Source organism: Ostrea edulis, chromosome 7, assembly GCF_947568905.1.
Source record: "Ostrea edulis chromosome 7, xbOstEdul1.1, whole genome shotgun sequence".
Classification (NCBI taxonomy): Eukaryota; Metazoa; Mollusca; class Bivalvia; order Ostreida; family Ostreidae; genus Ostrea; species Ostrea edulis.
The window spans coordinates 19,234,744-19,261,364 of record NC_079170.1 but is presented as its reverse complement, the minus strand read 5'-3'; the positions used below and the strand labels follow the sequence as shown (position 1 = coordinate 19,261,364).

The 26,621-nt window shown below is 34.6% G+C and overlaps 1 protein-coding gene across 1 annotated transcript; it reads left to right on the top strand.

The window, feature by feature from the left end:
• The first annotated feature begins 3,736 nt into the window (after nucleotides 1-3,736).
• Nucleotides 3,737-25,240, top strand: LOC130048612 (alpha-latrotoxin-Lhe1a-like). Its single transcript, XM_056145594.1, has 6 exons — nucleotides 3,737-3,850; nucleotides 3,948-4,026; nucleotides 7,394-7,530; nucleotides 10,743-10,793; nucleotides 14,952-15,011; nucleotides 23,883-25,240. The coding sequence occupies exon 6, from the start codon at nucleotides 24,200-24,202 to the stop codon at nucleotides 25,238-25,240; it is 1,041 nt and encodes a 346-aa protein (XP_056001569.1). The 5' UTR covers nucleotides 3,737-3,850; nucleotides 3,948-4,026; nucleotides 7,394-7,530; nucleotides 10,743-10,793; nucleotides 14,952-15,011; nucleotides 23,883-24,199.
• The last annotated feature ends 1,381 nt before the right edge of the window (nucleotides 25,241-26,621 follow it).

Below are 26,621 nucleotides of genomic sequence, written 5' to 3'. Positions count from 1 at the left end.
CTCCCCCAAAGATGTTTTCGAACTCAGAAATAAACTTAATAAACTTATGTCAGGGAAATGTCATGTGTTTAGAATCGTAGTACGCAACATAAATCGCTGACTGTTTGATAAATGTTTCGAAGTTATCGTCATTTATCGATTATTCCATTACCAAAAAATAAACAAAAACTAGATTGGATATCTGCTGAGGTCATATGAATGATCCGTAAAATATTAAGTTGACCAATTTGAAGTAGGTCGATATAGGGTATATCAGTTGCATATAGACGTTTCTTATCTATTACATAATGCCTGCATATATTGTTCAAAGCGACAATTTGCTGAGCTTGCTTTTAATTCAAAACTTTGGGAACAAGACTTTATGAAGAATATAAAAAAAAGGTCAGTGAAAAAATTATCGACCCTTTCGGAATTGGATTGTTTAAAACATGCTAACATTTTATTATTTCTTTATTATTACTTTTTGTTTTTTTAATTTCATGATCCCTAGTGTAGATGTTTTAACTCCAGGGAGGGACCAAACTTGACGTACATAGTTACTATACAATATCTTTATAACTTCTTTAATAATGCTATCGATACTAGATAGAAACTGATTAGATGTTTATAAGAACAGAGGTCTCTTAAACAGTGTTTACATTTCAAGGAGTAGAAGTTTTGGTACCAGGATGGGACCAAAATCATCATAGTGATTAAATTTGTGCGATAATATTTTTAACTTCTATATAACTAATTTCAGGATATCCGCTCCTCCGAGGTTGTTACGGCACGTTTGGTCGTCTTAGCACGTTCGGTCGCTGATGACCATTCGTGCCGCACGTATTGTCGCCCGCCGACCGAATGTGCCGTGAGGGTGGACACGAATGGTCGTCAATTTTAGGCCATACCCGAGCACGAATGGTCGCCACCCAATCCCCCCTGTCCCAAACTCCAACCTTTTTCATGTGTGTCTGTGTTTTCGTTCATGCGTGTCTGTGTGTATTTGTGTGACGGTGTGAGTGTGTGTGCGCGTGTATGTGTGCATGTATGTGTGTATACATGCATGTTGGTGTATATTTGTGCGTGCGTGCGTATGTGTGTGTATTCATGTGTTATAAAGTTTGTTTTGCATTACACACGCATATACGTGCACACATTTGTGACACAACTAAAGTACGAGATAAAGACAACATAAACTCCGGGCATTTCTGGATGGAATTTGATATAAATTTATTTTGAAAACACACGGGTCGCAACATTTTAGTAACACAATACTCTTACATATCTAGCTGCAATAATGTAGCCATCTCCGATTTTATTTGGAAGGGGGGGGGGGGTAGGGCTACAACTCCTTAAGATCTTCGTAATGGTGCAAATGCGGGAGACATTTACATGTACTACCGCAACATTTTCGACCATCCTAAACATTTGCTGACTTTCTTTTCGTAAATGAAATGATATTTTATGTTTCTTAGTCAATATAAAAATTTACAACCTGCAACTTACGATTTGTGAGACTCTATTTTAACGTTTTCAACAATTTCGATATATTCCAATTTCTCGATTCATATTTGTGCGCCATGTTTGATGTACTGAAGTTTTAACTTTCGATTGTCAAGTTATCTGCATATGTCATATAAGATAATATTTACATTAATGGACAAGTACGAAGAAAAAGCTATTTCGTCGGTATTAAAAAAGGTTTAAATTAGATTTAATATCAAGTAAAAAACGAACAACAGAGTGTAAATGTTTTCTGCAACCATATGGTTTTCCTTTCTTTGTCTGTTTAAGTTTTTCAGTAAATCCACCTACGAGATCTCACGATAACAAGCATGGCGGAACAGACGAAGAATTTCGCATGCTGTACATGATGTTTAATGAAAAATACCTTTTTTAGACATGCCCAAGCACAAAGTTGGTACTCCTTTTGATGTAAACAACATTTGGGACTAATACACGGAGCTTATTATCGGTTTTACATAAAATCATTTTTGCTCTATTACGAAGATCCTATGGAATTGTAACCCTATCCAGAAAACGTCAGAATAAAAAAAAAATCGGATAGGGCTACATTATTGCAGCTATTACATACCATCAATATGACACGCCGTTTTATTATTATTATTATTATTTTGTGTGTGTTTTAATCTTTTTATTTTATACATTTATTCCTCTTAAAAGATATCTCATGAATGTTATAAGACATCTTATAAAAGATATAAAACATCTTAATATGATTTTTTTTCTTTATAGGATATCTCATTTAATATATGAGATATCTGATATATTATATAATATATATCATAAACTTTATACGATGTCTTATTATAACGTTTTTGATTTAAGATATTTCATAACCTCTTATAAGATATTTTATAACTTTTATAAGGTATCTTATAAAAGAGATTTTATAAGATCTATCATATCTTATAAGATATCTTATAAAACATATAAGATAGCTTGTATCTTGGACCGCCCCATTTAGTCTCCTCTTACGACAAGCAAGGGGTACTTAGGATCTATGTTAATCAGGATCCCCATGGGACATTTAAAAAGATACAATCAAAACATTTGGATTATTTTGTTTATTTTTAATTCCAGACAATTTTGAAATGAAGCGCAGTGTGATAGTGGTGTTTTTGTTCTACCTTACGCAAACGATTAACACCGAACAAGTACAGGTAATCACGTTTTTGTATTTGTGTAGTTTTTATATTTTACATCTATAAACAAATAGGTTCATAAAAACATGTTTTTTTCATATGAAAAGGAAGATAGAGAAAATGGCATATACAGCAAGTTTCTCACATTCTCTCCACAATGATCAGTAAATTTACTGAAAAATACAAAATAAACACGAAGACTTTTAGTAACACTTTAGCGCTTCCATTTCCAATCTTCAAAAATTGAAGCTTTACAAAACATCTTCGTGGTTTGTTTTCTAAACACACACAGACCCCCACCAACATTCATGATTAACATGGAAAAATAGAAAACTGATCATTTCTGTACCTCACTAGCAATCGCAGGTTGGATTGTGAAGGAATCTTGATTATGACGAATCACGTCTTTAGATATTCATAATCATTACACATTTATTTACATGTGATTGATATGTGATTCATATTTCTTCCTCAACTAACTTGTAAGATTTTAAATATTTGCACAAAACTTTGTTTTGTCATGGGTAGAACTATAGCTCTTTCGGATATTCCTTCCCGGTGAATTACGCAGAGAAATGTCCACGGACTGCAGAAGAGTGGGACAACTCTTCACGACGATTGAACTGTAGCAAAACGCATGTATATCATTGTGCTCCTGACAAGAATCTCTCATCTCTTATCGAATTCTGTTATCCAAGTAAAGGATATATGTTTCAAAAAGGTAATCAGGAATATAGAGTGGTAATGAAATCAACGAAAATGTAGAAACATTATTGTAATTTTCTCTGCTATTTCTTTAAGACAGAAATGTTTTTGTATTCAACAATTTTGAAATAGAAAACCCATATAAAAAAAATACTTACAGCCTTTCGCAGCTCAGATTTGTTACTGAATAATCATTGAAGTATCTGATGAAATAACAAAACAGTTGCAGTGAATATGTATTGATGTGTTTCATATCGATTGTTAGGCCGTTCTTGACATAATGATTTTGACTAAGGATAACTCCATTTACCTGATACAGATATTTTTCACGTTAAGAATTCTCTGAAATTATAAATTCTAGATAAATTATTTGCTGTTGATATATTTTGGAGGAAATTGTCTAGAACTGGCTGACGTTGGAATCCTAAACCATGTCAAATGTGGACACTTTTCATTTGGCTGTCCAGACAAAGATTTCTCTGGCAACGAAATCTATAAATGTAAGAACTTGGCTACGAAATAATCAAGTTTTAAAATAAAGAAAAATAAAAATAAATTAAATAAAATAAAATTGGAATATGATATTTCTTGCTACAGTTCCAAGCTGTTTGTCCATCGCTGCCAACTGTTTTACAGCAGATGTTGAATGTCTTAACAAAAAGTGTTTGAAACAAGGGTAAGGCTGTTTTTAAATATAAAAAATTGTCGTGTTGAAATTTTTTAAAACTATTTTGATAGTTAAAGTTTGCATATTTATTTGGTATATTCAGGAATGTAATCCTATTAGAATATGAACGGATTGTGTCGCGCGCTGAAATTGGTTGGTTCATAGAGGAAAATGCGATTTGTAATATGAATATATTGACTATGAACGGATTATGAACGCGACTGAGAGAACGTAATGGTTGAAAAGATAGAACATCTGTTACAAAGATCTTGCAAGTGACACCTTTGGATTAACATTGTAAACTTATGTGGATTATCATCCCAATCTTGCGGTCTCCTACCTCTAAAATACAGTACTTCTTGCGCGATTCACAGAATTTGCCTTAAATCCAAACCCGTTCATACTGACCACGAACAGCTCAAAAGTGATGTTCATTTCTTAAATAAAATACATTAAGATAATACTTCTCATTACCAACTCGTTAGAGTTATCACGCTTTGATGACTCTTGTGCGTCAGTGGTAAGAAAATGCACAAGTCTCGCGAGCAAGTGTGAAATTACTGGGACATAAACGAAACGGTCATAGCACCCCCACCCCTTTTAAGAGTTAAAATATATGGTGTAATTTTAAATAAAATAACCATTGGTCAAACTACATTTTTCAAATATTCTAACACAATCTTAATATGTTGTACGGTGTTACCGTTGAAGAGTGCGAATCCCATTACTTCTTGCAACACGACTTATAGGCATTTTATCCGCCTCTTCATTTAACGCGGGAAATATAACGCGGTGGATGTAAACAGTTACACTGTGACGTCATATTAGCTGCAACGTTTTTCTTCTTCTCTCAAACCAAGCAAATACAAAATGTTTGAAGCTATAAGAAAGCTTGTCTGAAATTTAAAAACGTTTATGGTACTTTCTAAACAATCTAATTATTTTAATTACGGATTTGTCAATGAAATATACCGCAGTGACGGCGACGTTTTTCCGGAAGCATTATGGGTAATACTCATCTTTTTTCAGCTGAAGAAGAGCAAATCACGTGACTCATATGTGTAATCATTGGAGCGAGCTCTTCGCGTTGCTTCGCTCGCTATTAAAATGCTACATGTTTTTAAAATCCACCACACCTATTTTAAAAATTCCAAACAATGATCTTCTCTGTCCTAAATCCATCAATATTTTGTAATTTTCAAAATAGCTTAAATACAGTTTGGAAACGCATTAGTTGTGTTAATTAGTGTGATAAACGTCTTAAAAACTGCAGTTTGGCATATATAATATGTATACGGTGTAACCGTTGGACCGAGCGAAGCATGTACGTAACTCCGTGTACCGAGTGGTAATCATAATTCCGTTAAGTAAGGTAGATTAATATTCAGTTATAAATATATATTTTGAATGAAACTTCCTTGCGCTAAACACCCAGTAACATCTCAATTAAAGGAGTGTATATGGGGACAACAGTTTTACATGATCCGCCTATTCATTGAACGCGGGAAATAAAAAGCAAGGCGACGTAAACTGTACATTGTGACGTCACATTTAGTCTTGACGTTTTTCTCTTTTTCAAAGCAAACATTTATAAACAACAATAATACATTCCGTATGCAATGAAAAGGGCCGTTAAAACCAAACAAAATTAACCAATAAATTCAAAATGGTAAAAAGGTGACCGTAATTTTATCGTATATTCTTATTCAAAGAAACTCATGAACTCGTTCATCTATTTAGTCGTATTACGGTTTTATATGTATGTATTTGCTAAAATATGTTACAATGATTATTATACTATTCATTTTGAACAAACTGCGTGTATAAATTACGAATTGCACGTTAGAGTTTTCTATTATTGGCATTCAAAATAAAACACGAATAACTGTTGAAACAGGTAATGAAAAAATAAATGGCGGCGCCCATATGGTTCACGAAAATTTCAGTGAACGTATATAGAGATTATCTCTTTTTCTTTTGCTGATTTTGACTTTTTTCTTTTACATACTTGTTACCTTTAGAACCTTGCTTCGCGGACGTGCCTTTGGCCCGTCCGAGCTTCGCTCGGTATAACTTGTTCTAAAATATGGAAATTGAGGGGGGAGGTGTTCGTGTACGATTACCAAGTCCATGTAATATGAACCTGTCCTAATCGTATGATAAAATAGAATGTCTTCATAGTCTGACATAATAACTTTAAAAACATATTAATCACATTAATTACAAGAAAAGTTCGTGTGTTGGATGTGCATATACGTTTTTCCCTTCGCAGTTCTTCTTGCGATTGATGCTTTATATCGGTCAGATTTGGCAGATTTAGTATCTGCACTCCCTCACATAGTTTAATAAGTTCATCTGTTTTCTTGTAAGAATAATCAATTCCTAAATTTGACTTTAGAATTTTAATCAGTGTTGTGGTTTGCAGTCGGTTATATATAATATGTATCCGATACCATAATTTATAATATGTTTTACGGTGTGACCGTGTTTGAGGGCGAAGCAAAAAAGTTTTGGCATTAGTATCTATATCCAAAACAGGACAAAACACAACCCGAAGTTAGCACGCGGACGGAGTTGTATCAAAGCATCCTAATTTTGGACATTTGATCCGCCTATATATTGAACGCGGGAAATATAACGCAATTGATGTAAACAGTACATTGTGACGTCATATTCAGCGTCGTTATTTAGCAAATTTACAAACATAGCATTTGAACCACAACAAAAAACATGGCGTTAATCGTGGAGTGATTATATATGATTAAGAAAATAAGATTTACATGCTTTTACGAATTTTATGTAACATCTCAGAACGACGTGAACTAGGGTAGACGAGATTCAAAATGGAGGAATACATGTGCACGCGCTAATATTTGAATCGACGCCATTGGTACCAAACTTTTCAAGTTCCATAGGTATGGTTTAATTTTTCATTATTTTCCTATATTTCCCTTTTAAACATGTATATACGTGTTACTTATAGGGAGAGCTCCGCTCTCACGGCCCTTCGGGCCGTGACAGGGCTTCGCCCTCTATTATGTATGCCTAAGTAATGTTTACGTATGTTGTCCCGGTAGCACGACTTTACGCGCCTTTCATTTGAAGAGTTCCACTAATGGAAATGATAAGTATTGTCAGTTATGTTTGGGAAAATGTAAAATGTTATGATGTTCACGATGTACACGTACAATATTGAAATGTTGGTTGTTTGTTTTATGATAACTCACTTATTTCTAATACCTGGTGTTGCATGATTCCTAGTTTGTAACTGGGGAGCTACTTAAAGATTCAATTACATAATGACTTTGCTGTAGAACTGAACCTTTAGCAAAGCCAAGATGATTGTTTCTAATGGTTTCTAATTACACATCTGCAGGTGTAATGGGGTACCAAAAACAGAAGACAGAAGTACTGATAGTCCCTCGAAAGATAACATATACCTTCCATGGTTCGTTGTTTCGTTGGTATTGTTCTTCCTCTCAGCTGGGCTCAATCTATATCTAGGTTGGCAAAGTAAGTGCACAAATACAGGTTTTGTTTCTTCTATATCATCCTCATATTTTCCCCCTAGTTTTATCACGCTCGATGATAGAATCCATAAGACATGTAAATATTGCTAAAAATTAAGATAAACACCCCCTGTGATGAAGTCAGTTTTAGTAGATTCGTTTGCGAGGTGAAATTCTCAAACACTTAAAGATTTTCGAGCTGGCTCTTCCGGCTTACTGATAGTTCCTTGCTCCACGTGCTCTTTTAGGTTTGTCAAAACCATGGTTTTAGTAGAAGACATAAAATAGAACACCCTTCATTCACTTGCAACTTTTAAGCTTAAGGAAGTCCGCTCCTGACTGGATCTGTGAGAAAAAAATGCATGTATTTAAGAAAGGGTCCAATCCTGAACCAAAATCGAGGTCCAATCCGGCACGTTTATCGTGGAAACGACCATAGTCCAATCCTGCACATTAGCAAATGTTCAAGTCAAGATATCTATCTAACCAAGGCAATGTAAGGGACAAATCGCATACACTGGTTCAATTTTTCATCAAAAGATATGTGCAGAGTCTATTTTACCTAAAGTGTCTTTCTTAAAATGCATGAAAACATGATTAGAAATATCTTTGCCCGCTTCGAATTCTATCGAGGCAACATCGTCAACTTCGATCAATGAATTTAGAGTTGTACATGTACATGAGTAAGAATTCCAACAAACAATCAACTTAATGATGCCTCCCTGGCCAGGTAGTGTTTTAAATTCATAAATTCGTCGTCTAATAAGTCGGTAAAATGAAGAGTTTTAAGAGCCTTCCTTTGTTTGGAAACGCCGTCTACCATCTTGATTTGTCCAATCCTGCACACGATCATGACAGTGATAATTGTTATTGGCGGTACACCATGGGTGTGATCGGTCGACAGGAGATACTTACTCCTCCTAGACACCTGATTTCACCTTTGGTATGTCCAGGGGGTCCGTGTTTGCCCAACTCTTTATTTTGTATTCCTTATGGGAGTTATGAGATTGACACTGTTAGTTCTCTTTACCTTTCACAAAAACATGCCACATAAATTTGAAGTCGATGCGTTTGTTAGGTAAAAGCGTTTGAAATTAAACATGCAAACCAATAGAGAAATTCTAACTATCGTACAAGAATTAACGACAATCAACATCAATAACTATAAATTACTCAACAAATTACAAATGATTTGAGGATTATCAAAATTAATAGTTGGAAAACGAAGTCACGTCAATAAAAGAATTTAAAATTACCCGTAGAATATAAAGATTATGAAATGCAGGTTTCAGAAAGCATAAGATCTTTAATTTGAGTTACTTCTCCCACTATCTTTTATTTACGTATGGAGGCCATGATTTCTACACTATATCTATATATGTTTTGAACTTTCCTGGCCTAGTGGTTCTTAGATGAAGATTTTCCATTATATATCTGTCTGCAAAAGGAGCTAGGTACGTTTGTTATCATAACTAGGCCCTGTAAAATACTTCACAAATGAAGAAAATTATCAATACAAATCATTGATATATATGAAGTTGATGATCCCTAGTATTTATATGTACCAACATATCGGCGGATCTAGGAGTCTTGTAATGTTGAGTACTATTCAAACCTATCTGGAATCCTATTGTGGCTCCACCCTACTCCGGGGGGATTTTAACAAACTTGAATCTGGACTATATCATAAAGCTTTCATATAAATGTAGACTTTTCTGATTCAATGGTTCTTGAGAAGATTTTTAAATGACCCCACCCTATTTTTTTATTCTTGTAATTATTTCTCCTTTGAAGGGGGCATGACTCTTCATATGAACAAACTTGAATTCCCTTCACCCTAGGTTTGGTTGAAATTGGTCCAGTAGATTTGAAGAAAAACATCGAAAATGTGAAGTTTACAAACAGAAGGAATACGGGTGATTTTGATATTTTAACTAAGGTGAACTAAAAAGGATTTTTTTCATTGCATAAATGTTTTTCTTAATCAATTAATTACGGACAAAGCTTTTTTTTTTTTTTTTAGAGATCAATTAAAATTTATTTGCATCCAAATTGTCAATGTTTCCTAGTACTGCTCATGAAAAATGACACCAACGTTTCATTGAAATTAAATCATATTAAAATCAAGCATGATAGATCAATCTTACATAGTACAATACAGTACCTTTATTAAGTACATGCTTGTATGATTTGAATTTGTGTCTTTTGCTCCATAATCATATAATGAAAATGCACCTTGTAATATTTCCTAATACTGTGAAGCATTGCTGTGTACATTGACAAAATTTGAAAGACTAGTATGTCTTGATAAAATCATAGCTGAGTTGATCCACACTGACTTTTCAAATCTGAATATACTTTGTATTTCTTCTGACTATGCATCCTGGTTATGTATGTCTACCCAGTCGACGTTAACTGATGTAACCTAAATTACATAGAAACTGTATGTAGAATATAAATTAAAAATGAATTTATTTGCAACTCCTTTACACAAATATATAATATCACACATGCAAACACGGACCCCTGGACACACCAGAGGTGGGATCAGTTGCCTAGGAGGAGTAAGCATCCCCTGTCGACTGGTCACACCCACCGTGACCACGATATCTTGATCAGGTAAACGGAGTTATCCGTAGTGAAAACCAGTGTACAAAGAACGGTCTAACAATCGGTATGAAACACGTCAGACAGCATTGACCCAATTAAAGATTGTATTGACCATAGAATTCGCGAAATGCTGATTTTAAACACGACTGTTGAAACGTCTGCACCATCAACTTTTTAGTCAGTAGCTTGCCTCGATTTAAAACTGATCATTTTGATATACTTGTAATTATACAGAAAAAAGTATGTATTCTAAATGCGCATTTGTTCATTTTGATATTTAAATGTAAAGTGTCTAATTATTTAAAACCTGACAAGCAAAATTTTTTGGGTACCATATAATAAAATCAATTGATCACCCCTCTTTAGTTGACATGCATATACACCAGAAAGTACAAATAAAACAAGTATAATTATGTCTCCGTGAAATTACTTTATTTCATTTTTGATATTATAATAACCCACATTTCCCGGATACATTATCTCCGTTGACCTACAAAATGTACATGTAAAGATGATCACATGGGTATTGCGTAATTTCGTGCCATTATCTATAAAATCCATACATGAGATTATTATACATTTATAATAGCATATGTTGTATTTCAGGAATTAAATCTACAGAGGAAGAAAGTCATGAGCACGATAGACTTCTTGAAGGTGTGTATTAAACGTAATGTGTAATAATTAGTGCTGATCACCAAATAACTATAAATTCATGTAACTACCAACAAGCAAAGTATTGATATCGTACAATTTTCATCCGCTAGCGAGTATTGCACAAGTTCGATAATTCTATCCACAATACCATAATATGTTAAGCTCTCTCTGATCAGTAGAGAAAATGGATACTTTTGAGAGTAGATAATAAAATGGTATTTTATTTCATGTAGTAAGCCACAGGTTATCTATACTTGGATTTTTCAACACCTGAATATAGACTGAACTCTATGATTATGGATGTTACCAATCGCAGACTCTTTAAACCACCACGGGTCGTGTATGATATCCCTTCCAAATTGTGCCGTCAGTTCCTTAAGCTCAAATTTACAAACAAAGGAATAAATGCCGTCAACATCAGCAACATTCTTCGTCATAAAAAAGTTCAGACGTGTATTCCAACTTATTTCAAATTCAAGTCTACACCCAGTATTTCCTACAAGTATACTTCTACTACTATTTTATCCAAACTTTTCACTTATAAACAAACTTTGCAGTGTCTACATATAGGCCATCTTATACTTAGTTCACCTACGTGTTCTTCTTCTTCATCTTCTTTCAACTATAATCCAGCTGGACATGTCATTACTAGTGATGTTGATAAAGTTGAAAATGATGACCTCAAATCACTTATTCTAAAAAGTTCCTAATACAGAGAACCTCGGTCTTTCAATTGGCGACAGAACGTCATTTCCATTATGAATTCTGTCGAAGATTATGCCAGACGATGGGCTAAATATGAAAAAGAAGAACTTGATACATTGTTAAGATGGATTAAAAGCATAAGAGGAATATTAAAATCCCGAATTAGACATAATCCCAACATTAAGCACCCCTTTTCGTAGCCAACGAGAAGATCACTGGATGAGGACCCTAGGCATTGCATTTCCATATTGATTCAATGATAATGTATATGATGTGAGAAATTTGACTAGTCCACAAAAATAATGTGAATGTGACGGGGCTCTTTCCCAATACCCAAAGACCCAAAGACGGAAACGCAGTCATGGGCATCGTTCATATAAAAGACCAAGTATAAATAATGTCATGTTTGATTCACTTTTGCCTTACATCAACAGACAATTAGGTCTACATCATATTCGTACAAAACTTTACTCCATTGAGAGTTTTACACACGTTATTTGAAGAAGCTATGGCTAGTCTATACTTGGATTTTTCAACACCTGAATTTAGACTGAACTCTTTGATTATGGATGTTGCCTATCACAGGCTCTTTAAACCACCACGGGTCATGGATGATATTCCTTCCAAATCATGTCGCCAGTTCCTTAAACTCAAATTTACAAACAAAGGAATAGATGCCATCATTATAAGCAACATTCGTCGTCATAAAAGGGTTCAGTCGTGTATTCCCACTTATTTCAAGTTCAAGTTCAAGTCTACACCCTGTATTACCTACAGCTATACTTCTACTATTGCATCCAAACTGTTTAATTATAAACAGACTTTGCAGTGCCTAGATATAGACCATCTTATACGTAATTCACCAACGTGTTCTTGTTCTTCATCTTCTTTCAACTATAGTCCAGCTGGACATGTCATTACTGGTGATGTTGATATAGTTAAAAATGAGGACCTCAAATCACTTATTCTAAAATGTCCTAAATGCAGAGAACCTCGGTCTTTTAATTGGCGACAGAACTTCATCTCTATTATGAGTTCTGTCGAAGATTATGCCAGACGATGGGCTAAATATGAAAAAGAAGAACTTGATACATTGTCAGAATGGGTTAAAAGCATAAGAGGAATATTTTAAATCCCGCATTTATGTAGCAATATTCCATTATCACCTGCATATGGTGTTTCTATATCTCAACTGATTCGATATACAAGAGCTTGTTATGGGTATAGTCAGTTTTTAAATCGAGGTAAGCTACTGACAAACACGTTGATGGTACAGGGATTTCAACAGTCTCGATTGAAGTCAGCATTTCGCAAATTCTATGGTCGTTATAACGATCTAGTTCGTCAATACAACCTCGCATTGGGTCAAATGTTGTCTGACGTGTTTCATACCGATTGTTAAGCCGTTCTTGGCACACTGATTTTGACTACGGATAACTCCGTTTACCTGATCAGGATATGGGGCTCACGGCGGGTGTGACCGGTCAACAGGGGATGCTTACTCCTCCTAGGCACCTGATCCCACCTCTGGTGTGTCCAGGGGTCCGTGTTTGCCCAACTATCTATTTTGTATTGCTTGTAGGAGTTATGAGATTGATCACTGTTCGTTATCTTCACCTTGCATATACGAAGACAAAAGTACGTACCATCTATCCTTTTGTGTTTAGTAAACCAGAATTGATAAAAGAATTAGATAGGTTACATGTGGAATATGTTTTGGTTCTAGCTGACAAAGTTGGTAACAACATTGTCTTTGTTTGTAAGGTCCATTATTACAACTGTATTCTAAACGAACTTGGCATCAATTCCACTTTTGGTAATCGTACTTGTACTCCAACTGCCCTTTCAAAAGATGAAATTCTTTAAAACCATGCTTCAGTTTTAGCCACAATTAGTATCCCAGTCAATGGGTCGAATGAATATGAGTTACCGTACCTATACTCGATTCCTAATGTACATAAAAACCCTTACAAACAAAGATACATTGCTGGATCCATTAAGTGCTCTACCAAGTCCCTATCTGTGCTTCTCACGAAAATATTAACAGCTGTGAAGGAGAAACTTCAAACTTACTGTGCGACTACATATGCCAAAAATGGTGTTAATCAAATGTGGATTCTTTAAAATTCTATAGAACTTTTAGTAAACTTGAAATGGCAGAATTTTTCCCAAGTCAATAACATTAAAACCTATGACTTTTCAACACTATACACGACCATTCCTTACGATAAATTAAAGACAAGATTTTTTGACATCATAGACAGTTGCTTCTTGAACAGAAATGGAAAACGGAAATATTCATATCTAGTGATCAGTCATTCAAAATCTTACTTTGTTAAACACCACTTTGATTCCACGCACAAGTACTCTGAAGTTGAAAAAAATATATGCTAGAGTTCCTCATTGACAATATCTTTGTGGTCTTTGGTGATCAGGTCTTCCAACAGTCTGTTGGAATCCCCATGGGCACGAATTGTGCTCCTTTGTTAGCTGACCTGTTTCTATATGGATATGTAGCAGAATTTATTAAAAAACTTCTACGTGAGAAGAGAAAAATCTCTCGCTGTGGCCTTCAATTCGACATTTGGATATATCGATGACGTTTTGTCTATTAACAATAATAACTTTCATTCATATGTCGATTTGATATATCCCTGTGATCTCGAAAGACACCACAGAGTCGCCAACTTCTGCTTCATACTTAGATATTTTATTGAGAGTAGACACTGGCGGCAAAGTGATAACTCAACTGTATGACAAACGGGATGATTTCAGCTTCTCCATCGTCAACTTCCCATATTTATGTAGCAATATTCCATTATCACCTGCATATTGTGTTTATATATCTCAACTGATTCGATATGCAAGAGCTTGTTCTGCGTATAGTCAGTTTTTAAGTCGAGGTTAGCTACTGACAAACAATTTGATGGTACAGGGGTTTCAACAGTCTCGATTGAAGTCAGCATTTCGCAAATTCTATGGTCGTTATAACGATCTAGTTCGTCAATACTACCTATCATTGTGTCAAATGCTGTCTGACGTGTTTCGTACCGATTGTTAGGCCGTTCTTGGCACACTGATTTTGACTACGGATAACTCCGTTTACCTGATCAGGATATAGGGCTCACGGCGGGTGTGACCAGTCGACAGGGGATGCTTACTCCTACTAGGCACATAATCCCACCTCTGATTTTTCCAGGGGTCCGTGTTTGCCCAACTATCTATTTTGTATTGCTTGTAGGAGTTATGAAATTGATCACTGTTCGTTATCGTCACCTTACATTCAGTATATAGTCATGTATATAGTTGAATATCCAATATATGATTTTAGTTTGAATATTGATAATCCTACTATCTATCTGATAAATTGGTTGGATACTAGAACTCCCATTCAAACACATTTATTGGCGGTGTCATATGATATTGATATATCATTCACTTTTGTATATGTAGAAAATACATCAGCAAAAAGTAGCAGAACTAAAGAACAAAGAAAGGACGAATATCGTGCTGGTAAGCATAAACTATCACATCATACATGTATGCCATGTGTTATGGTCAGAATTAACCCTGAGATCAGTAGAAATAAATCACAAATAATTCAAAGATTTACAAGTATTTACAGAAAATATACCAATGAAAATATTTCTAACTTACAGAAGTTCTAACCAGATTTCACCAAAACGTGTACCGTTGAGTTGAATTCACACTCGAGAAATTAAACTGTCAAAAATCGGCTGTTAAAGGTCATATGAAACGATATCATGAAGAAATTGAGTTATGTATGGAAATTCATTAATCAAGGGTTATTAAACATTAATTCATTTTTAATTTTTTTTTATTCAGTGTATTATAACGTCATAACAGCTGATCAAAAGTATTCGATCACGAAAATGATTTTTGATGATCGCGTCTGCTCTCCCTTGCTGATGACGTCAAAAAGACCCACTGTGATGTAAACAACTAGGCCTTATAACATGGTGTAACTAAGTATTAACTGCATAGCTTTGAAGCATGCCACAGTGTGCTGCATTTGATTGTAGTACCATGAAGACTGCACTTCAGTACATCCGTCAGTAGCCAACAATGTGGACACAAATAGATCAATTTCAAATCAGACGCTGTGCCAATATTTTTTTATTTTCCAAAGACTGAGACAAATCAAAATATGAATTAAAGTCAACCGCTTAGTTAAAGCGAAGACACTGGAAGTATGTATTACTAAATTACACAACGGTTGGTTATCATTGTAATGACCAAAAAAAAAAAAACCAGCTAAAAAAACCAATTCATCAATGAACGCGAACTTCGAATAAATCTACTCAAAATGATATTATATTTTCCTATCTTATCTGCATTACAAACTCTATCAGTCAACGATATTCGTACAGTTTCATGTTTATTAGGCCTATACGTGTAATATAGCTATACGAGTATCACAAAAGTGTGTAATTTTTTATTTTCTTATTATTAATTGTAAAATTCAGTTGAATTAAAATTGTAAATAAACCTTTAATTCTGAATTTCAAAAAGAAAATCATGAAGTATCATTCAGAAATTATAATTTATTTTCCATATATACTATATCAGTACTGATAATACTAAACATGCTTATAAAAAAATCTCTCATTAAAATATTTGAACAGCGAGGATGTAAAGTGAGGAAGTAAATACCTGCTATAAAATTATAAACGTAAGCAATTTTTATATATAACTTACTTTTGAAAAATATAGAAGCACCCCCTCCCCCATTAAAACAACGATTTGTGAATTTTATACTTAAATTTGGACTCACGAGGAAACACTAGCTGATTATGAAGAACCGTGCGCCAGTACAACAGATGACATCCATGATACATTTGTCACATTTAGGGTACTCTACACTTACAAGAACATTTTAGCGCTATTTCAATATTGTGGTTATTCGTATCCCGTGGGGATCCGGGTTAGAATAGGTCCTTGAGCAGTACCCCTTTGCATGTCGAAAGAGGCGGTCCTTCGGATAAGACCACAAAAACCGAGTTCCCGTGTCACAGCAGGTGTGGCACGATAAAGATCCCTCCCTGCTCAATGACCCCGAGCATAGCCTAAATTTTGCAGCCTTTCACCGGCAGTGATGACGTTTCCATATTAGTGAAAAATTCTCGAGAGGGGCGTAAAACTGTATTCATTCTCAATCAATCAATCTTATAAAAAGGAAAATGGGATTGTCATTACATATTTTAGGCTATTTCATAAATGAAATGTACACAAGTTCATACGACTAAACTTTTTAAGATTATAGTTAAACTTCAGTATCTGATGGCATGGGGTCTTGAAATCCATAGGCATCTGCATGATGTATGGGCAGTACTACCCCCCACCCCCCCCTCTTCCATTCTGATTTTTTTTTTGGGGGGGGGGCGATAATTTCTCCACAATATGTGGATTCTCTGTCTAACCCATCCCAATTTTGATTTATGTAACTGTTTGACTTTCCCACTTTTTGTAAGATTTAGATATTGGCCTTCTACCGTCTATATTGTTACTGGTGGAAGGCCAATCTCTAAAGCTTATAAAAAGTGGAAAAGGATTAGATAAATCGAAATTTGCATGGGATAGACAAGGAATCCATACATTTTGGAGGTTAAATTATCCCCGAAAAAAAGTCAGAAAAGGAGGGGGTAGTAGTGGCCATACTTCAGGTGCCTGTGCAGTGTTGACTTCTTCAATATCATTCATTCTCTGTTGTAAAATGTTATTCGCTTGCCGTGCATCATTCCTGACTGGTTTAAACTGATATTGTTGAACCACAAAATCGGGCAGTTCGTCAGAAAACAGAAATTAGTCCATATCCGTTAAATGCAGTTACATATTTCGTTGAACAAAACGTAAGGCCTATACTATTTTCATTGCGTTGTTTACATCGATGGGTCGTTGTGATGTCATAAACACACATAATCAAGAACGATAAGCGGATAACAAATTCATTCTATGTACAAATTTACAGCTTTATTTCTTATCAACCCAAAGACAATAATTTTTCATTAAACTCTATTTGACCTTCATTCATACCCATTTTTATGTTTTTAAAACAAAATATCATTGTTAGAAATCGTTTCATATGACCTTTAAGTGGAATCAATTCACTTTCCAGATGTAATTCCGTAAATGGTTTGTCAAATGCTTAAAGAGTACTTAATACCACAAAATACAGTTTATTTATACTAAAATGAAGTTTCAAGACCTTTCCTTTTCATGACTCAAATAAACATGATTATATATTAATCTTTATATTGAACCGGCAATCATCGTTTTAAGAATAGAACGTCTAGAATCTTGTGTATATCACAGGTGTCAATCAAGTACAAACACCCCCCCCCCCTTAAAAAGTTTGAATGACAATACGAAAACTTAATTCTCTACAAATCATAACCTAAATGGCATATACATATGTACATCAAATCAACGCACTGAAATAAAACAAAAAATGGAGTATATATATGATACTCTTGATAAGACAACTACAATAATATTGTCTTTGCCTTTGATATGTTTGATATCAATATCAATTTTGCAATAGTAAACTCCATCTTGTGAGTTTTTGATTCTTGTTTGGTATTTTATGCAAAACTGTGAGAGTATTGTGATCCGTAAAAACAAGAATTGGATGCACAGTAACATTCAAATAAACCTCAAAATTTTATAAATCTAACATCAAAACAAGACACTCTTTACCAAAGGCAGAATGATTTGGTTGACACTTTGTACGTGTAATGCTCACGGGTAGCTGTAAATCATCGCTAACCTAATAAGCTCTCATGTAGCACAACAGTAATTGTAAGATGTTTAAACGATGCGCAAATAAATTAAACAATACCAATATCAGACGGACCTGTGCAGAACTCATAAATTCACCATTTCATTTCAATGAACAATCAAGATTAATCAAAGATTATATTAAGTTTATTCAATTACATAACATTTATAATTATATCTTCACTCACACCACTCATTCATACATTAACAATACATCTAATTAATTAAAAATATGATCAAAATATCATCAGAACTTAAACCTAAAACCACCCAAATGCAATAGGGTTGGGTAAAGGGGAGTAACTGTAATTAAATTAATAATCCCGTTATAAGAACATTTTATAGAATGTAAACAGGATTGAAGACCATGTTGTGAACTGAGTTAAATTACTCACTTATTCACTATGGTTAACTTATAATACACTTAAATATTTATTAAGTTCAAATCACCAACATGTGAACGTACAGTTCGATTACTGCATAGTCCATTATGGTTAACCTATTTCCATATGTAAATAAAAACTAAACCACTCGTGCACATCACAGTTTATTTACTGTCTTGATATACATATGGTTGATTCCTAACTTATTTATTAATAAATTCCAGAAAGAAAAATATCATTAAAATATAACCAAAAATTTACTAAAAAAAAATATCTGAATTGACAATTAACTTATCCAAAAATAATTCTCAATCAAAAATACTTAAATTTCCAATCATTTCCAAAATTAATAAACTTCCGAAAAATTTACTAAATGAATAACTACTCACGGAAATAACAACTTAAATCACCGCATCGGTCGTTATACCGATCATTTAAATAAATAAAATCTAATCCTAAAGATAAAATAGATAAATAAATAAAAAGAAAAAAAAATTGGAACAACCAAACGTACCAACTATTCTCAATATACCAAAGGTGAAAAAGTAAGTCGCTGACGTCAAATCTGCGGTATTTATACTAATTATCAAACGATCAAAAGATCAAAAGATCAGCTGGAAATATCGATAATCGATCTTGTGACTAAATCACGATACCTGATAGGATCACTATTTAAAAAAATCGCTTTTGCTTAAACGCCACCTATCGGATGATATAAAGACATCAATCAATAACCGATAAATTTAATAGCGAGCGCTGGCTCGTACTGCGAGCTCTAATGACTAGAGCGCGGGAAATAATCCGAGCTAAATCTCAACCTCTAACAAGAATTTTTTTTTGACGCCAATCCCATAAGTCCCTCGTAAAATAATAAAAAAAAATCTTTGAAGTATTACAAACCTTTCTTATTTGAAAGGAAAAGATGACAATCATATTTTTCCCCCTTTCTTTTTCTTTTTAAAATATTGTCTAAGGAAATGTAAACAGTCACGTCACAACTATCAGGCCACGTCACAACTATCAGAATACGTCACAACACGCTCGTTGCATTTCCCGCTAAACTGGTTCCTACATTGGCGAGAAGAGCAAGACAGTAATCCTAATCAGTTTTCCTTGTTTTCAATATAAATTTTTTGAAAATGTATTCAGATATGCTGCGCTCGCCCCAACGGTCACACCGTAATCATATTATTTACATCACTTTTTCGTTCATAATAAGTAACATAAAATAGAATAAGTTTACAATCAAAATATTCAATGCTCTAAATACTAAACAGCTTTCACTCAATTATTTCAACAATACACCATGTTAATCTAAGTATTACCGACACCAAATCACCAATATTTAACACATCAGACGCGTACTAAACCGGAAACGAGCAGACAGAAAAACAAGTGGTTACATACACATGACACAGACTTCAACATACAATTTCTCCGGCCGTATCACTTAGGTAACACATTAATACTTAGATCAAACATGCTTATACATCAACTACAACTAAATAATAGCATTCATATCATTAATCAAGTCGTAATAAAAAATGAACATGTATTCGTGCACAGTCCGAATTTCCTCGACATTGTTTACATACATACTTATACTCTAACACTAGCTTTCTAGGGTTCTACGCCATATCATCACTCAAAAATATTAAGTAAAATAAATTGTTAACATCTAATCTAGTTAATCATAAACGCCGGATGTATGAAAACTGCATCAACCCGCTCCAGGTCACCATAATGTACAATAACATAGTACAATCATTGACTCTATTCAATAGAAAAATCAACCCGCTCCAAGTATATACAAAAATAGTGAAATATTACAGTCATAGATTCAGTATGGCTTATCTACCACTGTTATGGATGAAACAATAAGTTACACTGCGTCATATAACGTTACTGTCATGAACTAAAAAGAAAATGGGAGTACATTCATTTGAAAGATAAGAAACAACTCCATCTACATTGTCATTATGTTCTTGAAACAAAGCAGCAACGAATTGCACATCACTAGGATCATAGACTGAATTCTGTGGTTTTGGATGTTTTTTGTCATCACAGACTCTTTAAACTACTACCGGTTATTGATGATATATGTAATCCTTCCGAATCATGACGCCAGTTCCTTAAACGTAACTTCTATTTACTGATAAAGGAATAGATACCGTCAACATAAACAATATTCTTCGTCATAAAAACTTTCTGTCTTGTATTTCAGCATATTTCAAGTTCAAGTTCAAGTCTGCACTCTGTATTTACAACAACTTTACATGTAATATATATTATATATGTACATCTACTATTGCATCCATACTTTTTTCAAAATTACAAACAATTTTACAGTGCCTAGATATAGACCATTATAAACATAATCCACCTCTGTGTCCAGCTGGATATGTCATTAGTAGTGATGTTGATATAGTTGAAAATGAGGACCTGAAATCACTTATTTTAAAAGGTGAAGATAACAGTGATCAATCTTATAACTCCTATAAGCAATACAAAATAGAGAGTTGGGCAAACACGGACCCCTGGATATACCAGAGATGGGATAAGATACCTAGGAGGAGTACGCATCCCCTATTGACCGGTCACACCCGCCGTGAGCCCTATATTTTGATCATGTAAACGGAGTTATCCGTATTAGATTCAAGACCCCAAACCTCGGCGACAGAACTTCATCTATATTATGAATTATGTTGAAGATTAAGCGATGGGCTAAATATGAAAGAATGAAAAAACCTAATGCCCACCCCTCTCTCTATATATGATGCCCGGGCAGTTTTCCCGAAAACATTTAAAACTTGCTGGCCAGTCGGACCTGTGAACTGTCTGAGTTTACTGGCCTACAATGAAATTTACTGGCCCCCTAAATTTTCATATGTTCATCACATATATTATGGAATGCATTGTAAAATTGTACAATTAGTTTACTGAAAGTATGGTTATTACTCGTATTCATATCCACCCTAAGACATCCTTTCTGTCGATACCAGAAAAAACAACACAGTACACGGTATTTTCTCTCTCTCTTCGACCGCAAACAACGACTACAAATTCACGTATTTTTCACAAACATAAAAACAGCCCGAGCGCACCTTCGGAAGTAGCCTTCTCTACGATTAATTAATTCTATAAACTATAGAAATTGCATAAAATCAGAAATAACTGTAATTGACTAAGTTCATTTTAATTGGACAATGCAATAAAGCAGCAATTACCGGTGTGCGGTGCGATACTGAACGCGGGAATTTTTGTTGTTTCAACAATTTGGTCGTTTAATATTCACGTGATAAACGTACAAATTATCTTGACAATTACAAGTATAGTTATCGTTCTTTACGAAATAAATAAACCACGATGTCCAAACACTTACTTTATGTGTTATTTTTTTTTTTATTTATTTTTATTTTGATGGTAAATTTAAAGACCCCCCCCAAAAAAAAACACCGTACGGTTGCTCCACGGATGACTGAATGTGGGCGGAGCTTATCTATGGTCAATGTTATTTACCTGGAATTTGCCTGGCCAAGAGATCAGTTGTTGTGTATATTTTTATGATATACACAGGAAATTTCTCAGGTTATTACAAATTATGCTTAGTGTCTTGATTTGTGCAACAACAAAAAATAATTAAAATTTCTACCTACATGCATACCGCATTTCTATTTCCCGTAAACCTTCAAACTTGGTCATATTTATGTATTGCAAATGACACGTTTAGCCCATTTCTAAACCTTTGCTTTTTAAAACTTCTAATTAAATTGTTATATATCGTATATAAATAATTTCCGAAATATAATATTACCCGGCGTTTCCAGGCACTTCCTGGTGTCCTGGGAGTTCGCGGTGTCGTGGGTGTAGTAGGTAAAATATCCATGTTTCGAGAGAATGAATAAATCCAAGTAGATCTGTGTACATGTACAACCATGAAGAATGGTCAAGATACCCCTCAATATGGGCCGTCTGTAGGGTTTCTGTAGCTGTAGTGTTTGCGTAATGGTGGTATCCCAAACAGAAGCTGACACGTAGTCCCCCCCCCCTCTCTCTCTCTCTCTTTAGGGTTTCTGTGGACGTAGTGTTTGTGTAACGATGGTATCCCAAACAGAAGCTGACACATAGCTAGTCTACCCCCCCCCCCTTTCTCTCTCTCTCCCTTACTCTCAATCATTGACTAAATGAGTAATTATTGTCATACGTATGCAACACTATTGCCATGCCATATTATTTCATCTATATTATTGCTACAGTTTTACACATCTCTCTCTCTCTCTCTCTCTCTCTCTCTCTCTCTCTCTCTCTCTCTCTATATATATATATATATATATATATATATATATATATATATATAAAACCATGATAAATTATAAATCTCAATAACTCTTTTACTGTTCTTTGATTTCTGATTGTGTAATTCATAATCCATGTGGTATCTCAAACAGAAGCATTTTTAAAACTACTGTAACAGTTTTACGCATGGGCAATATAACCATTATACATGTTGATGTGCTGCGCCAATAAAGAATTGTTCATGTTTTTATCAATATAAAGCCACAATAAATCATCAATAGAAAATATTCCAATAACTTATGTTTGTTTGGTGTTTTTTTTATTATTATTGTTTGATTTCTGATTGTTTAATCTATAATACATGTATAAAGATGGAGAGAGAAAATACGATGATAAATTGCATTGTATAGGGGACGTTAGAAATTAAAATATTCTAGGTGCGAGTCAATGCTATCAAAACTCAGGTATACTGGGGCTTTCCTCGAGATCTGAAGACTGCCGGTCATCATTAGCCATGATTGTTATCAAAACATCTTTCACAGGTAGCTGTAGACCACGGTCTCTGCAAACGTCAATCAACCTAAGCTCTATTGTTAAAAGTTTGATTGACCAGCAGCTTATCATTGATCGTGACACAGGTAAAATTTGGGGGCATTAACTTAAAGTTGGGTCTTTAAGCAAATAAGACGTTTAGGATATCTAAATCCAACATTATATGTTATGTGACTTCCAAAAAGTCTACAAGCCCATCGGACTTCTTGATTTTTAATTTTCACTGACCCGACCGTAAAATTCACTGGCCTTGGTCTTCGGACCACTGAGTTTTCGTAAAGACATATTATCGTGAATGTCAGTTTAACATAGACAACCGTTCACTAAATTCATTTTATTGTTTTCTTTTCTTCAGCATACATTGAGAAGGAAATTTTTTCTGACTATGCCGTTGAGGAGGCTGAGTTATTTCAACTTTTGAAAAGGCAATGTCTAAATGATGAATATACTGGTTTTCAGTATCTTGTTAAAACAAGAATCAAGTCAAAAGGGGAAGGTTGTATAAAAATATTTTGTCAACGTGACGAATATGGATGTACTCTACTTCATTATGCTGCTCAAGGGGGATCGATATTCATCTTAAAAGAAATCTTGAAGAGTGCTCCCGCAGAGGTCAAATCCCACAACGGTCAAACTATTCTCCATTATGCAATTAGATATCAGCATAAAGACATGAGTCTATATCTGATCAACACCTACGAAACACTCACAAAAGATTACCTTGTAAAGGAATGTAATCCAAGTCCAGGGATTGGATCAGAAATGTGTTCCTCGGAAGAATATTGTGAACCTCTCCACTGGGCTGCATGGAATGGTGATATGAAAATTCTAGATGACTTAAAACAAGCTAATATTGACATACGGCGATTAACAAAGAATGGTCTTAGTATACTTGATATCGCATGCTTGAAAAGCAAACCCAATTTCTGTCTGCATATTTTAGAAAATGAAAAAGGAATAAATCTTGATAAAAAAGACGCATGTGGATGGAATATTGCTCATTATGCTGCAAGATCAAATAATGTAGAGGTGTTGGAACATTTGAGGACCAAGAAAGAAAGCTTGATCACAGACATAACGCACACAAAGAAAACTACTTTCCACATTGCGTGTGAATATGCACAGCTTGAAGCTGTGAAGCATCTTACCGAAACACAGGAATCACTTTTACTCTGCAAAGATGAACGCGAATGGAATGCATTGCATTATGCGGCGAAAGGTGGCAACTTACAAATTCTCAGATTCCTTGTGAAGGACAAGAAGATGAAGATCAGCTCTCGCACTAAGGAAAGTAAAAATCTTCTACATGTTGCATGTACTTATAAACAAGGGGATATCTGCAAATATGTAGCGCAAAAACATAAGCACCTAGTAAATGAGACGACTACAATGGGATGGTTGCCTGCTCACTATGTTGGAGTAGAGAGTAAAGGAGATGGAAGAGAAGAGAAGATTGTAGATATTTTATTTGATTGCGGAATGAATATAGAACAAATAAAGCAAAAAACCAAGGACGGATATTCTGTTCTCGGTGTAGCGATTTATCACCGAAATGGAAAGCTATTGAAATATCTTTCATCGATGAAAGACAAAATTGGCTTCCGTTTAGATATAAAATTTCTTCTGGAAACTTTGGAGGAAACAAAGGATATCATTATGAGAAGTATTCTTGAAAAAGAAGTGAATGAAAGGCAGAAAAAAATGCAAAACTAGTGCAATATCTTTTGTCGAGAAAATACAGAGAAGTTCTCGATAAAACTAAAGAATCTCTTCTGAAAATTAAGAAGGAAACTAGGGATAGTGATATGAGATACATTCTTCAAAAAGCCCTGGATGAAATGTAGAGAGACGCTAAAAAGATACTCTATTAATAATGTTTACAAAGTAAAACTTGTATGAAATTAAGATGTGGATGGCTATCCGTTTTGTGCACTAATGACTTTCAATTAGGTCACCTGAGTCATCCAGGTGACCTATTGCTATAAGTTTGTGTCCGTCGTCGTGCGACGTCCGTTGTCCGTCGTGCGTTAATAATAAAACCTTTTTTCACTTCTTGACAACTACCGTTCCAGTTCTTTTCAAATTGGTATATATAAAGTATATTTGGGACAAGGGGGTATAAATTGTGAATTTGAGGTATCACGCGTCCAGGGGCCTATGGGACAGGGCAAAGAGATTAAAATACCCTATTTGCAAAACATTTTCTATATAACCGCACTTATGTATGACAGCCTAACTTCATAGTCATGTAGGTGATCCCAGGGACAGAGCTTTTGGTACCAGGGTGGGGTCAGAATGGTCATAGTGATTATATATCTTAACATAGCTCTTGGGGCTAGCGACACTTTAATTTATGCTCGGATGATCGATAAGACATGTGACCTTGTTATTTTGAATGAATAGTTGTTATCATAAAATAGTTATCGTGTCCCATGGGTAAGAAAAAAAAAAACAAAAACAAAAAGGGACGAGCAACCAAAGAGCAGCCAATAGCAAATATCTACCTCTCTAGAGGTTTGAAACTCACAAATATACATATCCATGGCATCTTCCATCTTCGCAAGCCAAGTGTCCGATTCGCATGATAGTAAGCGAATCGGACACTTGGCTTGCGAAGATGGGCATCTTCTATAAAAATAGAAACAATGGATATCAATCGCATGCCCAAATTGGATTATTAATGGACCGCTGACTTAACTGGTGGAATTAAAGAGATCTTGCCATGTCACGACGAGTGTATAGGTCGAGCTGCAATGGTGAGGAATTAGTGACACAGGACACTACATTGGTAAAACTAGATAATAACAGCATATTCTGTTCCGACTTACCTCGGGAAATACAGCTAACAATTTCGTGATATTGAAATGCAAAATGATACCAGAATGACATTTCCTATTTGAAGATTATCTCGTGATATATCTTGCATATTCCACCTATGATGTTGCAGCTCAAGATACCTCAGTTTGTCCATGGGATACTGAGAAACCATAACGCCAATTTCTTGACACCTAAGCAGAAATTGGAAAGAGTTGTTCAATTTTACCAGTAAGCTGGAAAGACGTGGTATTTTCATATTGTGTAAAATAAAACCGGT